The sequence below is a fragment of the Drosophila sulfurigaster genome, chromosome 3 (genome assembly GCF_023558435.1).
Source record: "Drosophila sulfurigaster albostrigata strain 15112-1811.04 chromosome 3, ASM2355843v2, whole genome shotgun sequence".
NCBI classification, from domain to species: domain Eukaryota; kingdom Metazoa; phylum Arthropoda; class Insecta; order Diptera; family Drosophilidae; genus Drosophila; species Drosophila sulfurigaster.
In genome coordinates, this window is record NC_084883.1 from 26,339,364 (window position 1) to 26,355,059 (window position 15,696).

The 15,696-nt window shown below is 37.4% G+C and overlaps 1 protein-coding gene across 2 annotated transcripts; it reads left to right on the forward strand.

Annotated features, from left to right (window-relative positions):
• The first annotated feature begins 7,725 nt into the window (after positions 1–7,725).
• LOC133840863 (UDP-glucosyltransferase 2) lies at positions 7,726–14,872 on the forward strand. 2 transcript variants are annotated; one of them, XM_062272991.1, is made up of 6 exons: positions 7,726–7,889; positions 12,877–13,017; positions 13,238–13,421; positions 13,497–13,793; positions 13,855–14,642; positions 14,707–14,872. In XM_062272991.1, exons 2-6 carry the CDS (start codon positions 12,881–12,883, stop codon positions 14,870–14,872), a joined length of 1,572 nt encoding a protein of 523 aa, XP_062128975.1. In that variant the 5' UTR covers positions 7,726–7,889; positions 12,877–12,880. The 2 variants fall into 2 exon arrangements, with proteins under 2 accessions (XP_062128975.1, XP_062128974.1); XM_062272990.1 differs by having other exon boundaries at positions 7,727–8,487.
• The last annotated feature ends 824 nt before the right edge of the window (positions 14,873–15,696 follow it).

Below are 15,696 nucleotides of genomic sequence, written 5' to 3' on the forward strand. Positions count from 1 at the left end.
ACTGCCTGTGCCACAGATTTGGGGGTGAGATCGGCTCTTCTTAAACAATTTATTATGTTCTTAGTTTTATTTTTCATCTCACATTTTCGACTTACTACGAAGTACGTCTGAACTCCGAAAGGGCGGCCTCATTGGCGGCTTGTGTTTCTTTCTTCTTCTCAGCCTTCTTCCAACTTTTTCCCGCAAAATTCCCTTGTTAGACTTGTAATGCAGCGCAGACGCATCATTAGCTGCATTATGTTCAAATAAAATATGAAGTTTACACAATGCATACGCAGTATCTCATTGTCGAGCAATTACAACTAGATCACTTTGGTGGCAAAGTCGCTGTTGTATGGCACCCAAAATCAAAGTTGTACCCCGCACACACACACACACGCGCTGTGTGTGTCTGACAATCAGACAGAGGTGGAGCACGAGCTTCTGCTTCAAATGTGTGCCACATCTGCAACATACTGGCAGAAGTACTTGCCGTCGCTCCTCCTTTTTACTCCTTCGCTGCTTCAGTCCCAGTCGCAGTCGCAGTCACAGTCGCTGTTCCAGTCCCTTTTGCGACTGCGACTGCGACCGTCATGATCTCAAAAAGGAGGAGTAGTGCACATAGCGCAAGGGTCCAGAATCCAGCAAGTGGCCCCAAGCAAAAAGTGGGAGTTGCAATAATTGTTTAATTATAGGATTTTGTTCGTTTGACTTTGCATTTTGCGCGCATAACATTTGCTTTATATTCTTATGTCTTACACCTACACCAAATTCGGGTACTACACTGATGTCTTGCACTTGGTTTGATTTCGAGTAGACTCAAGTCTTAATAACGAACAGCTGCATAATAAAGTTGGCTGTTAATATTACATTAAATATGCCAGTAATGTATTAATCTTATATTAATTCTCCTCATTAGTTGTATACTTAATTTTATCCTTATTAGTGTATCCGATAGTCGCCAAAGCTAGTCAGCTCAAGTTTTGTCTGCTCGACTTGGAACTTGTCTTGTTCTCCTCCCTTCCTACCTGCCTTCTTGTTCTGCCTGGCATTTGCTGTGTTGTCATCGCACTCAAATCTGCAACCGCCACAGCAAGCAGCAAGCAGCCACAGCCACAACCACAGCAACTGGCACAGCACACCAAGACCAAGCAGCCAACCAAGTTGCGAATAACTCCGTTGGCTGCGTAGCTTCTCCGTCGCTTCTCGCCGTCGAGGCAGGCGGCTATTGATAGCTCTGCGAAAGCAATGGCGAAACATGCTGCAAGCTGCATGCCACATAATGCTGCTTGCAACCAGTCGGCAGCCCTCGCCGTGTTCGACTGCCTAATAAAAATGCACATTTTTTGAGGCTAGAGTGGCGTCGTCTCTCTCACTCTCTGTCGCTCCTAGCTGAGCATTTATGGCACGTGTTGGCCAGCTTTTGAAGCACTTAGAGCAAGTGCCAAATATGAGTCAGTTTAGCCAGCTAGCTGAGCTTATAGAGCACATATGTATACCAGCTGGTTAATATAATAATTTGCTATACATTTTTGGTTGCATTGTTGGAAATTGCACTCTCTCGTTTAAGTTATAAAAATTCCTTACATTTTTGCATATCCAAATTCTATCGTCAATGGAATGGCTCCTGCAATGGACGGACGGACGGACGGACAGACGGACCGACCACGAACCCTGTGCAATCGTGCTCTGAAAAATATGAGCCTAAGCCCGTGCCAGACTCGATGCTCATACCTTTTGCCTTCTCATTTAATGCCTGATGCCGCAGGGCGATCAGTTCGATCTCGAAATAGTGTGCAGCCGTTTGCAAATGGGCTCCAGCGAAGAGACTGATGATGAGGACGAGAACGAGCATCCGTACGAGGATGAGACCGAAGCTGAGGAGGCAAACGAAGACGGCGTTGTTTCTACTCTGAAAGATATCAAAGCTACGACTCCCTCTAATTACTGTAAAGCGTCCGAGTTTTCTGAACAAGCCATCGAACAGGCTGTCTGCCAAAACACCCACAACGAGCCGGCGCGACGCGTCGTCGCTCTCCCAAAATGCCCAGAGCAATCCAGTGCAGGTCATTCAGCACGGCCTAACGTACATAAGTATGTACTAAAGACGATGACGATGACGATGACGAAGATGAAGATGGGGATGGGGATGAAGGGCAACAACAGCGCAAGATGAACGCATATCTTTCTGTCTTGTGGACAGAGCAAAGGACGATGGCAGCTAAGTTAAATTGGCGGGCACTTGGCGGGTATGACGATACCTTCCTTACCTTACCTTACCTTACCGTCCATCCTATACTACACCATATAAGAGACGTTAGACGTGACGAGAATAATTTGCACGATAAGGATCTCAAGTGCCTTCGCTCAAGAGAACAGCGCGCATGCAAATTTTGAAGATTATGCTATGATTACCAGCAGTTAAAGTGATTTTGACCACACTCTATTGCACTGTTCATCAGATTTGTATTAAACCTCAAGATAACTGCCGCATGAATCGATGGTTACACATTTCATTCCTGCTCACCTAACGAGTAGTCTCGACCAGTCTTTTTAAAATCTACCAGCAAATACGAAAACTCTGTGAAGGGGATGCATACGTACCCAACCACCAAATATAGAGCCACAAAATATAAGAGAAACTTTCTATAAGTTCCAAATTATAAACAAAATGTGTACTGCAAGAATACTTAAAATAGTTTGTTATATCGACAGTGGATAAACCTCATTGAGGCATCTATCCTCCAAATTTAAGATGTCATCTTCTATTAAAGAAAATTCTATATTTGAAATCCACTAAAGATAAATATATCTTCATTTACAAAGATACCATCTTTTATTAATCCTACAAAAATATCTTTAACTGTCACTGTCATTCTAATTATTTATAGTCATATAAGATTAATTGAAAAATATGATATTATATTTCAAACTTATATTATTATTGATTTTATTTAAAACATATGTGATCGGAATAATTCAGTTGATCTCAAAATGACTGCAATTATTCAATGAACTGTTTTCGGATCTGTTTGGATCCGAACTTCCAAAATTTTCTATTCTGGATCAATTTCGCCAATATTCCCATATCTTATTAAGCATCGAATATCCATCGAATAGAATATGTGCCAAATAAACGAATGTTTGCTTGTTACCAATACAAATGAGTGCAAGTGCAAGTGTGTGAATATGTTACGATATCCACACACATGAACAGATAGACGGTAAGTAAACGTTGCAGGTTAACAGATGGCGCCCTGGCATTCAGTGGCTAAATAAACACATGGGATAAACGGACATTCATTCGCAATTGAATTTCACATTCACACAATCGCAACTCAATTGAAGATTGACAGGTTCATGAATGGATATTGTTCATTTTGTTTGTATTTGAATTTCATGCCCAGCAACAATTGCTCTTTTAGTGACCGCGCTCCCTGCCAGCCTACACACTCACTACACACAGCCGAGTTCGGTGCATCGCATTCATCGGGGAGTAGGTGGATTACGCACTCGAGTAAATATTGCTTATTCATGGGAAAGCCAATAGCGGCCAAATGCTTGAGCTGTGCGGTTCATTATTTTTCGGCTAATCCTAGTACAAAAGCCTACAGCAAGTGGAAATTTGCAGTGGCACAATAATTCTTATGCAAGCAGATAAATTCGTTTAACAAACATTAACAAATCCACGAATCCATATCCTCACATATGTACAGTTGAAATACAGATAACAAATTGGGTTTTAACAGGTTCATTGAAATCACATAAAACCAAAACTTATCTAATTATTTATTAGTAAACATAACTAGAGAAACTTTTCTCCATCAAAGCTCAAATTTAATGTTTTGTAAGAACATAAAAATAATGCTTGAATTAAATAATTCAAAAAGTTAATTTCAAAATCAGGCTCAAAACCTTTTACTCCAACACATTACATTATGTTATAAGTGTACCTCTTTTTGATTTTTTTCATAAAATGTTATTTCCTATTAAGAACATTTGTTCTATTCAATAGAAAAATAAGAAATGCCTAAGAGAAATTATTTACATATTTACAAGCTTCTTTTTTTGCGTCTAGCGAAATTTAAATGAACATTAAATTCTATAGAATATCTAAAAAAAAATTAACATAAAGTATATGGTGAATACAAAAAAGTATATAATACATAAAAAAACATATGGTGTAAGCGACTAAGCAATACTCTGTAAGCAATCCTCAAACGAATAGAAAAATAAAAGCATTTGTATGCAAATAAACCCCAATAAGTAGCACAAGACCAAAAATACTCCATCAAAGAAATTCCTGGACTAGCAAATCTTTTTCTACACACAAACCCAATCATCAATGTTTATACATAGATGCTTTAAAATTTGATTTGCGCATAAATTTCGAAAGGATTCCTATTGAATTGTAAATGTGTTGGGTACTCGGAGAATTGATTGAATTTGATTGAGAATAAATATGAAAGATTTCCAAGATAGACCCCGACAAAGTAACTGAGTCGGAACCTTTTTCCCCCTCCACTGTTGTTGATGCTCTATTAGCGCTATCTGTAAAACTAATTGGGGGTATAAAAGAGACTTTAAACGCCAAGAACACCCGCCGCTAGTGTGTCAGTTGAGGCCAAAGGTAACAAACACATTACAGTTCACAATTACTTAACTCTTCCACCCCGTTTGCGGCGGTTGTCTGTAAAATCGAAGGGGTATTTTTTAATGAGAGTCGGTATGCCAACACTTGACAAGTGCACCGGGTGAAATGACATACAAACAGAGCGATAAGTGCCACATCGTATACACACAGTGTGTGTAAAGTGTTCACTGCAATTATCTCCGTCCAACTGAAAGGATATTCACACAAGCCATATACATGTATTCCAACACTGTAACCCAATGGATTATTAGCCTGTGCTCTCGGAGAATACGACAGATTGCGTGGAATGACGTGAATTTTGACAGATGGTAATTTTCAATTTTTGTTTTTGATCTCACAATTTGTGTTCTATGCGCAAATTTAAAAGTGTTTCGTTGTCCTTAACAACGCTTTATTTGTCAAATAGGTAATTTGAATTGTTACAAAATAACAAAAATAAAAAAAGAGAAAGAGAAAGAGAGTGAAAGGCTTAGTTGGGGGGATTTCGATTTAAAGAGCCGCTTACATGTCACAATATTTAGCCTTGTTCTGAAAGATTAAGATTAGTGTCGAGCATCGTTTGTTGTATTCTATATCTGAAATGGAAAAATATGTAAAAATAGCATCAAATGATATTCCATGGTTGAGACCTAATGGTAATCATATTGATAACTCCCTCGGCGTAAATTATGGGTTACCACATGTTGGTACAATTTTCGGTTTGGAATAGAGCAGACCACGAGGGGCGGCGATTCGTTTTTTACTCGGTTTGGTTTGGTTTGGTTTGTGAGGGGGATTGTCGTCGCTTGATGGGGAGATTCGCGTAACAAACAAATTGTCACGTAGCCCTCACTTAGTGACAGCGATAGGCAAAATCAAGGAGAACGTTTTTTAGCACGCGCATGTTAACAAATGTGAGGGCGGTGGCGGTGACGAAGGCGGCAATATTATTCGAGTCTCCTGTTTCGCTAAAGCGTCAGGAAATTGTAATTACAATTTTATGTTGCAACCACTCTGCAGAGTCTCGTTTACCTCTCGCATACCTCACACTATGTTAAATACATCGCACATCTTGCCCAATTCTTGGCTGGGGTGGCCAGTGGTTAAGCGAGCGTGTAATTTACAATTTACTCTGGTTACCCACGTTTTGCGGCCAACAAATGTTTTAATTATGGTTTGTTTTACATTTGCAATTTAAGTGAAATGACAAAGAAAGCTCCTAATTGTCTTCATGCCCATTGGCTAATTACCACAATCCAAGGATGCGTTTACATCAAAGACACAGACACAGACGCCGACTCAGGTTCAGTTTCATTTTCATTTTCAGGTGCTTTACTCCCACATCTCATTCGAACAAGTTCTCAGTATTCACAATACAACAAACATTGTATCCTGAAATAATTGTTCATCTGTAATAGGCACCAGTCTATTTTTGTTCAAGTTATTATTAGTGTATTTCAATTAATTTGGACTAATTAACAAAAACATTAAAATAATTATGAAATAAACAATCACAATTTTGAACTAACGAGTGCATTGAAGAAATTTCTTAATCTATTTATGGTTTATTTTTATCACAATTAAGCCTGTATACATAACATAACAAAATAATCTTAATTTAAAATACAAAATATATGATTTTAAAATGGTATTCTCATTCTGCTTAAATATATAAAGGTGCTTATAGTTTCAACAAATGAATGGTTCTACAAAATTTATACACCAACAAAAAAAAAATTGATATAATATTTTGTTCGTTTTTTCTTTAAATAATATTTATTTATCTTCCTTGTGATTCAAGCTGAAGCCTTTTAATTATGGTCCTAGTCATCCATAAAATTATTCAATTATATCCTTACTTAAGGTTTAAGTGAAACTTGATCTTTAATAAAGATGCGTTTTAATTGATTTTGTAATTGCCCAGCTCATCAATAGTTTTCAACATTTGGTTGAAAATAAATTATGCCTTCAACTGCGAAAATGTATTTCTAGCTTTTCTATTGCATAGTTAACATTGAAAGTACTTAAATTCAATAAATAAATAGGTTCACATAAAATAGGATAATGTGTAAAGTATATTCTTAAAATAACACACGAAAAATCGAAATTGTAAATTGAAAAATGTAATACGACTTTTCTACTTTTCATAAATAAAAACAAAATATGAACGAAAGCTTCTACAAAATACAATTTAGGATCAATGCTTTACGGTGTCGTAAATATAATTGAAGATCTTTATATCTTGTGTTGAATGATTGCTAATAAAATCCAATTGGCGAATTTAGAATTTAGTGTTCTCTGAATATTTCGAAGTTCAAGAAAATCGCATATTTAATGGAATACTCGATAACAGATAAATTTATTTCAATTTACTAAACACCCCTAATTTTCTTAGTTACCAGAAAAACCTTGCCACTCTTTTTTATCGATTTTCCCCGCTAGTTGGCGCCATCTATCGGACAGAAGCATTTTGCGCCAAGCCAACATTTTTCAGGTGTATGTCTCCGCTACAGCTTTCATGGGTTTGTAAAAATACTGGGAGACAGCTTTGGACATCGTATCATGGGTGGAAGTCCTTACTAGCTAGTTTTCTTGCTCAAGAAAACATGCAGAATTTATAACATAAGGAAGTTTACTAATTTTTAAAATTATTAATAATTTTATGAATTAATTAATTCAATATAAATTTATTTATAGTTTATAGCATTAGATTCGTTTTAAATGTGATTTAGTAAGTTTTGTTCGGATAATTGCTTCAATTTTGTAAAAGCCACTAAAGATTTTTGGCGTTGCTTTTTAATGTATTTAGACGTATAGTTACCGAAATGCACACCAAATAAAAACCAACTAATATTATACTACCGACTTCTGAAAGACCTTAACAGCACGCTTTGTGATACGTTACATTTAAATATTTGGAAACTCCTAAAAAAATACCACGAAAATTCAACGTCTTGAGAAGTATACGTCACGTTGCCTTGCTTCACGACGCGCGGTTGTCGCTGCCGTCGCCGTCGCCATCACGAGTCTCAGCTGTCGTTGTAGTTGCCATTGCCGTTACGTTGGCGTTCAACTCGTTGACTCCGAAAAAGCAACATGAACGTTTTTATCAACAAGTCGCTTAGTTAGTCTTGAGTGTCGAGCGGTGAAACTACTTGCATACTGCTGGCTTCGTCTTTGGCGGAGGGCGCAAACACCTTGCAACGGTCGAAAATAAATATATGTATATAAAAAACTCATTGCATTTGATGGAGTAGTAATAGTTTTCTCACTTGTGGTTAGTTACATTGACAATTGCACATTCAGTTGCCTGCTCACATGTTGCAACGACAACGGTGACAGCAGCAACCACAACCACGACGGCAACAATAGCAACAACAACAGCAGCAAGCAGCGACAGTATCAATAAAAAGTTTAAAGTGTTTATTCTGGGCCGTTATTTAATTTTGGAGTGCCGAGGTAACAGTTACGCGAAAGTGGACGAGAGTGCAAAAATGCAGCATTTTTATGATACCTGTATTAAATAATACATTTGCATTGGTGAAAGTGTGTTAACTGCTTCTCTTATGCACGATCGCATAGCAGCAATAATATTGAATTAAGCGGCGGCCAATGAAACGTGCAGACAGCGACAGCCAACAACAACCAGCAACTGCCAGCAACAACCAGCAACAGCCAGCAAAAACAACAAACAACAAATGAATGCAGAAGATTGAAAGTGCATCCAAACAAAAAGTTTAACCCGCTACTGTCCACCAAACATACACAAATACAAATACACATACAAAACACAAACACATACCAACAAACAAATAAACAAACCCGACCGGATTTGGATTTTATGCTTTGGAATCAAATTGTCATACAAAACAGAGGTACAACCGAATGCTCACATTAATTATTGATGTCACCGCGACCATTAAAGTTCTGTTAAATTGCCAAAACAAAATAAAACCAAACCGAAAAGAAACAATTAAATTACAGTATTACACAAAAATGTGTGTATATTTAAGTATGCAAGCCCATTCATGTGTTTTTGCGAAACACGATTTTGTTGCGATACGAACCGGCGCGCCAGCCAATTGATTGTGCAAAAGAAACTAAAAGCCAACAACAACAACAACAACAAACAAATAAAAAACATAAATGAAAAAAAAAACCAAAGTTTAAAACATAACTGCAAATACGCTGGGGCTGCCACAAGGTCAAAGCAATGCAACAACTCATATAGTTAACGGTTAAGGAAAAACTCCGTCTAAAATTTGGGGAAGCAAAAACAAAAGACTTGCGACACAAACTTGTTGCGCACTCACACTTGTTATTTATATCATGTACTAACACACACACTCACACACACACATATATTACATAATTAACTTACTCGGGCCACCTTATGAAATGAAACCCATTGGACACTATCATAATAATAATAATAATAGTAAAAAAAAACCACCTGCGAGTTACACATTTAATTCAGAGTATGCTAATTAAGTGTTTAGTTAACTTTTTATATTCAATGTCATTTTCTGCTTTGGTTTCGGTTTTTTTTTTTCGTGGCCGTATTTGTCGCATCTGCGAATAATTTATTAGCAACATTTGGCACAAACAAAACGAAGAAGATAGCAACAAATAAGATGCGATTTGTAAGTGACATTGACAAAAAGCAATGATTATGAGATGAGAAACAAAAGTTTCTTTTCAGAAGAAATACTATTATAATGAGACACACACACAAAATGGGAAAACACACTAAATTATTGTTTTGTGGGAGTTTTGTCATTTGCATTAACGTTTTTGTTATAAATTGTCAAAATATGTTTTCAAAACGTGTTTTTAATTTCTGTGTTGTACTTGCGCAATGTTTTTGCACGTCTAGAGATTTCTTGTGACACACCACGAGTCTCTCAGTGTGTGTGTGTTGTGTTGTGTTGTGGTGTGTTGTGGATGTGCGAAAATATCGACACATTTTTGGGTATGTTTCATTAGTCAACTGCGCATATAAAACTGACAGCTTAATTAGCTCTCAGTGTTGCATTGCTTTTCAAACCGAACATCAGCAAACAATCTCACTCCTCAATTCATTTAGTCCCACAGCAATTCGTTTCGCTATCTTACAACGCTTTACAATCAATCTTAATACGATTATAATTTTGTCATCGGATTCTGAGAAAATTGATAAGGTTTTTGACCCCATAATTAGTTAATAATTCTATACTCGATCGGCTTAAATTCTTACGAATTTCTCGCTGCTTAAAGAGGTGCAAATGAGCAAATTTATTAGTCAGAGATATTCTAATGATTGCATAAATAGATAATTTGTTTGGAGAAGGTATTAATGATATCACTATTATAATTTTCTGATTATGCTGTAATAGTTTCCATTAATTGTAACTTGCATAACATCTTTCAATGACACATCTATTCAATATTCAAACGGCTTCGTGCAATTTAATACGATCGTAAGTGCGAAATCAATTCTGTTGCCAAATTGTAAGACCCTCGGCAAGTGTATTAAAGTTACAGTATTGGATAATCATACTAAATATAAGTGAACGGGTGTGGACTAGCCTTTTTGGTCAGATATTCACTTGTACTCGTTGTGCTTGTATGCAACAATTCACCGCTTCTCCCCTCTCTCCCTCTCCCTCTCCCTCTCCAACTCTTTCTGTTTCGGACAACAAACTGGTTATGTTGGAAAATTACATTTGTGCTAATCATGGACCTGTACCTGTTGTCACTTTTGTGCAACGCGAAAATGCATTTGCGTTCATGCAATTTGACCCAAAAAAGCAAATACTTGAATCCTGAAATACGCTGTCCAAAATACAGATTGTCTGTCACTCGAAAGATCTTCCGATATACATAATAAATTATGCATTTATTAATTGTGTATAAGGAAATTACTAGTGAGTTCGCCTTCAAATTCAATCAAGAAGTTGTAGAAGCTCCGATGATGTGACTGTCGTTCGGTAAAGATGAGAATATTCAAAGATAATAATAAATTTGGGATGCTTGACAATATTCATATGAGTTTGTTATTGATGGCTAAAAACTGACAGATAACCAATTAATTGTTAATTGCTAAAGTGCCTGCTTGACGCTGTAATTTCTGAGAATTTTAAAACCGGTTCTCGACACGGGCATACTCCAAAAATACAAGCCTTGTCGATAATTATTATTACTCGGCCAATAATTGGGTTCAGGTATGTGAAAGGGTAAAAACATATTCGCAAAGGAATCGCAGATTGATATCCAGTTGTTTACCGAAAAGAGTTGATCAACAAGTACAATGTTGCATAACATTTCAAGTTTCCTCCCCAATAATTCCCATCCGTGTCACATTAATATTTACAATTACAAATTGGCTCAGATCTGATGTGACATGCGACGATACAATTTTTGACCTAGGAATAATCTGCGAAAGTTTTGACTCTCTGTGGCATTTGAATTGCAAATGAGCTTTCAAGTTAAATGGCCACATTATTATTGCTATTATTATTATTATTATTAATATCACGATGCGGAATATGTTTAGTCTTTTGATAGTTTGACCTGTTTGTGTGTGTGTATCGTAAACACACAAACACGTACTAAATATCTGATTAAGTAACTACTACCATGCATGCTTTTACGAATCGAATCGAACCACAAAAAGACCGTTATCTACTGTCGAAAGCTACATTTACCACTTACCATACATACTTATATGTAGTATACTTTGTATACATCATGATAAAGTCAGCTACGCTTGGCTCAGCATCGCTTTTTATGTGTGCATGACCATTGTTTGTGTGTTAAACTGACCTAAACGGTCAGAGTATTTGTGAGTACACACACACAAACTCACAAACACACAAACACACACACATACATAGCCGCACTTTCACTGCATGTTCTTTGGGCCAACTTCATGTGTCAACTCTTTACTTTATTTTTTTTGGGGTTACACGTAATTGTTGCGACTTCTGCTGAAAGGGGCAAACCATGTTCGTAAGTAGGTTAAGAGATCGTGTTGTTTCAAAGAAATTCGCATTAAATTCAATTTCAATATTTAACTAGCCGCAGTTCGATGATTTAACTTACATTAATTTAATATCGGATATGCATAAGTTTATGAGCGTAGCCCCTCTTTAAAAACGTCTCATTACCCCACTGTGCAACCATCGGTGGCTAGGCCTGCACTTTCGTTTTTATTTTCGGCGCATTCAACCCGATACACGTACGGAGTACGAGTTGATGATAATTATTATAGTCTTACGTTTAATGCTGGAACTGGTTATATACAATTCAAGCTCAAGCGTGGCACGAGTTACCCTTACTTGATTAACGTAGCTGAACGCGCGCACACACAAGTGCTCTAATTGAGAACGATCACCACGACTTGCAGATACCCTGCACTCTTCGTTCCTTAACACATTCCCGGGTCTAATTAAGTAACACTTGAACATCGCAATAACATCGCATTTAGGAATAAACACTTTGAAAAAGAGATCCATTTCAAAAACAACTACCCATAATTATATACGACAATTTAGAGTAATTTTCGCGGTAATGGAGCTCCTACTCATACTGCCTACTCACATACATATATATATATACGCGAATACATGTGACAGATCTATTGGGATTTATCATTTGTGAACACTGTCAAGTTTAATTGCCTTTTTCATGTGCTTCACCCTTCAACCGGCCCATCAGACCCTGACGAAATGCGAATTAGGAACCGAAACCTGTTGTGTACTATAAAGATGAATATCTTAAATACTTTTGGGTGCAATTAGTGTCGTTTTACACTCTACCCATAAAATAAGAGAAGTGCAAGTGGAGAACCCCTATCGAGTAACTACTGCAATTAACATTAAAATTCGATTTGATCTGCTTTCATCATGGCACTTAACTTTAAGAATTTATAAATCTGGAAATATTCTGTCATAAATAATCGATTCTTAAATCATCTGTAGATCTTTTTTTCCTAATTTCTTTTTAACAACAATGACCACATCCTCACACAAACAATATATTTTGTTTTTGTTTTTTTTCGATGGAAATATTTGTATTATAGCATTACACGCTCCATTACTTACTTTAAATAGCAAACATGGACATAGATATATTTGATCATTAAAGCTGCTATAAAATGCCCATGACTGAAGGGAGTTACGAACATTTTAAGTTCAGTTCCGAAGCCGTTTAAAACTTTTATACGTTAATAAGAAAAAAATTGTGATAATCATAATAAATGTTAAAACATTAACTTGTTGCAGCAACATGTATCGAATATACAGCCTCTTGATTGTTATATACTCCTGCCAAACTCTGGGTGCAGACATTTTAATGGCCACCATGGGAGGCACAAAATCACACAAAATACCATTTTGGGAACTTGCTAAAGGATTAATAAACAGGTGGGTGCTACTCTGAATATACATTATTTAATAATGGAAAAGTGTTCCAAAGTTCTTCGAGCACAGAAATGAATTTAAGCAAGCTACTAAAGTTATAAAGTTAAGAGACCTTTATCTAAAAATATGAACTTACAAATAAATATTACTCTTGACTCTTGAACTGCTAATTTACATCTGTATAATTTCAACACTAATTACTTTAATGTATTTTTATTTGCAGAGGTCACAACATAACATTCTTGAGTGGCTTCCCTGCAGATTTTCATATGGAAGGCCTACACGAGGTGTCCCCAATGAAACTTGTAGAGTATATACAAAACTACACAAATTGGGATCTACTCGGTGCCCGAATGAATGGCGAAATGCCTATTAAGCCCTGGGATGGATTACGCTATGCTTTCGAGGTGAGCATTTTAATACAACATATTATAGAACGATTTTCGTAATGGAAAGTTCACTTTGTTGTTTCTTTTTGGCAGTCATGTGACGCAATGTTAAATGATGCTGAGACCAAGGACTTGGCGAATCGCACCTTTGATCTGGCCATATTGGACGGCGCCTTCCCTGAGTGTGTACAGGGTCTGGTATATGAGTACGAGATACCTTTTATGTACATCAACACCGTTGGATTCTACATGGGTAGCTTGGCCCTTGCCGGCAATCCCTTAAGTTATGCCATTACTCCGAACTTTTACTCTCACTTCACGGACACAATGACGCTATACGAGCGAGCCTTGAACACTGGCATGCAAATCGGGCAGAATATATTGCACAGCGTAAGGCAAAACGGAGTCCCTAAATGTGTTGTTAATATTAACATAATTAACTTTCTTTTAGTATGTTATGCGACGTACACATCGTGTGCTGCAAGATCATTTGGGTCCGCATATTCCGCATCCCTACGAGATGGCCCGCAACGTCAGCTTCATTCTGCAAAATGGTCACGCTGTTGTCTCATATCCGCGTGCCTTGAATCCCAATGTGGCTGAGGTGGCCTGCATACACTGTAAGCCGGCTCGACCATTGCCAAAGGATCTGGAAGAATTCATTGCATCCTCAGGCGCATCGGGTTTCATTTATGTGTCAATGGGATCATCCGTAAAAGCTGCAAATATGCCCGAATCACTGCGTCGCATGCTGGTCAAGACCTTTGCTCGCTTGCCCTACCATGTGCTGTGGAAGTACGAAGGCAATGCAGCTGACATGCAGGACTTAACGCCCAACGTGAAGCTCTCTCGCTGGTTGCCACAACAGGACATACTCGGACACAGCCAGCTGCGAGCATTTATAACGCATGGCGGACTGCTAAGCATGTTTGAGACGGTGTATCATGGTGTGCCTGTGGTCACAATGCCCGTGTTCTGTGATCACGACGTCAACTCGGCGAAAGCTGAGGTCGATGGCTATGCCATCAAGCTGGATTTGGAGACACTCTCCACCAATCAGCTGTACAAAGCGATCATGAAGGTCATACATGATCCTCAATTCCGCAACGCGGCACGCTATCGCCAAAACCTATTGCTTGATCAGCGATCCACGGCCTTGGACACGGCCATTTATTGGACGGAGTACGTTCTGCGACACAATGGTGCCTATCATCTGCAATCGCCAGCGCGTTACTTGAGGTAAGCCTGAAATGGATTATTTTTATTTACTATTTATTAAATTGTTAAATTTTTTCTTACTCAGCTGGTGGCAATATTATCTCCTGGATGTGCTTGCCCTCTATTTACTGGCCATCTGTGCTATTGTCCTAATGCTGAGACGTTTCGATATTCGATCCGAGAAAGTGCGTAGCCAGCATTATCAAACACATCGCGCGGAGACAAAGTCAACCAAGAGCAAGAAATTGTAACTCCAGCCAATCTTACCGAACACAATTTTTTCTTAAATATCTTGGAAATTTTAGAGTAACGGGGTGTGTTCCGTACATACATATATCACATTATCGAATCTAAGCATATGTAATCCTATCGACGTGATATAGTTTGAAACAGGCTTCTCAATGTTTTATTTGCTTATTTCGATCCCATTCTCAATAGATAGTAGATAGGCGCAACATGGGTTAGGATTATAATTTGTGCCTGTTTATCGTGAGCTAATAACTGTAATACAAAAAAACCTATGAGATACCGATACCTCTGAACCTCAAGCATAAATCAGATGCAATTAATTGAGTCATTTTGGTAACTCCAAGCACTAATCGATTTGTTTACAGTTGAAAGTGGGCGCACTCTTAAGGTCTTCTTCGCTCTTTTTGGATAAAGTGCCTTGTATATAGTGTCTTTATTTATAATTAGAGGTAAATAAGTTTAAATCAAATAAATCATAAAAAAATAATGAAACGAATATGAATTGCAAACAGCCTCAAAATTTTGTACAACATTTGCAAATGCGGAAAATTTAAACCAAAGTCTACAAATCGTTACTACATTTATGCAATTGTATTGTTAAATTATCATGGTTAGTTGAAATAAAAATAAAGTGGTACCGTTAAAACAAATGATGAATGGCTGGGGGTTTCCACTATTTCATTTGAGATGAGTAGTCATGACAATGAACCTGAAATCTTCCGTCAATAATTTGGTGGACAGGTAAGGTTAAATCAAACATGTATTCAAGGTGTTTGACAGCACTTGAATTTAACATTAAAAACAATCTTCAACATGGGAAAGTATT

Coding starts and splice junctions, on each gene's coding strand:
- LOC133840863 (XM_062272991.1), top strand. CDS start 12,881: ATGTATCGAATATACAGCCTCTTGATTGTTATATACTCCTGCCAAACT. Junction 13,018..13,237: donor GCTAAAGGATTAATAAACAG/GTGGGTGCTACT, acceptor TTTTATTTGCAG/AGGTCACAACATAACATTCT. Junction 13,422..13,496: donor GATTACGCTATGCTTTCGAG/GTGAGCATTTTA, acceptor TCTTTTTGGCAG/TCATGTGACGCAATGTTAAA.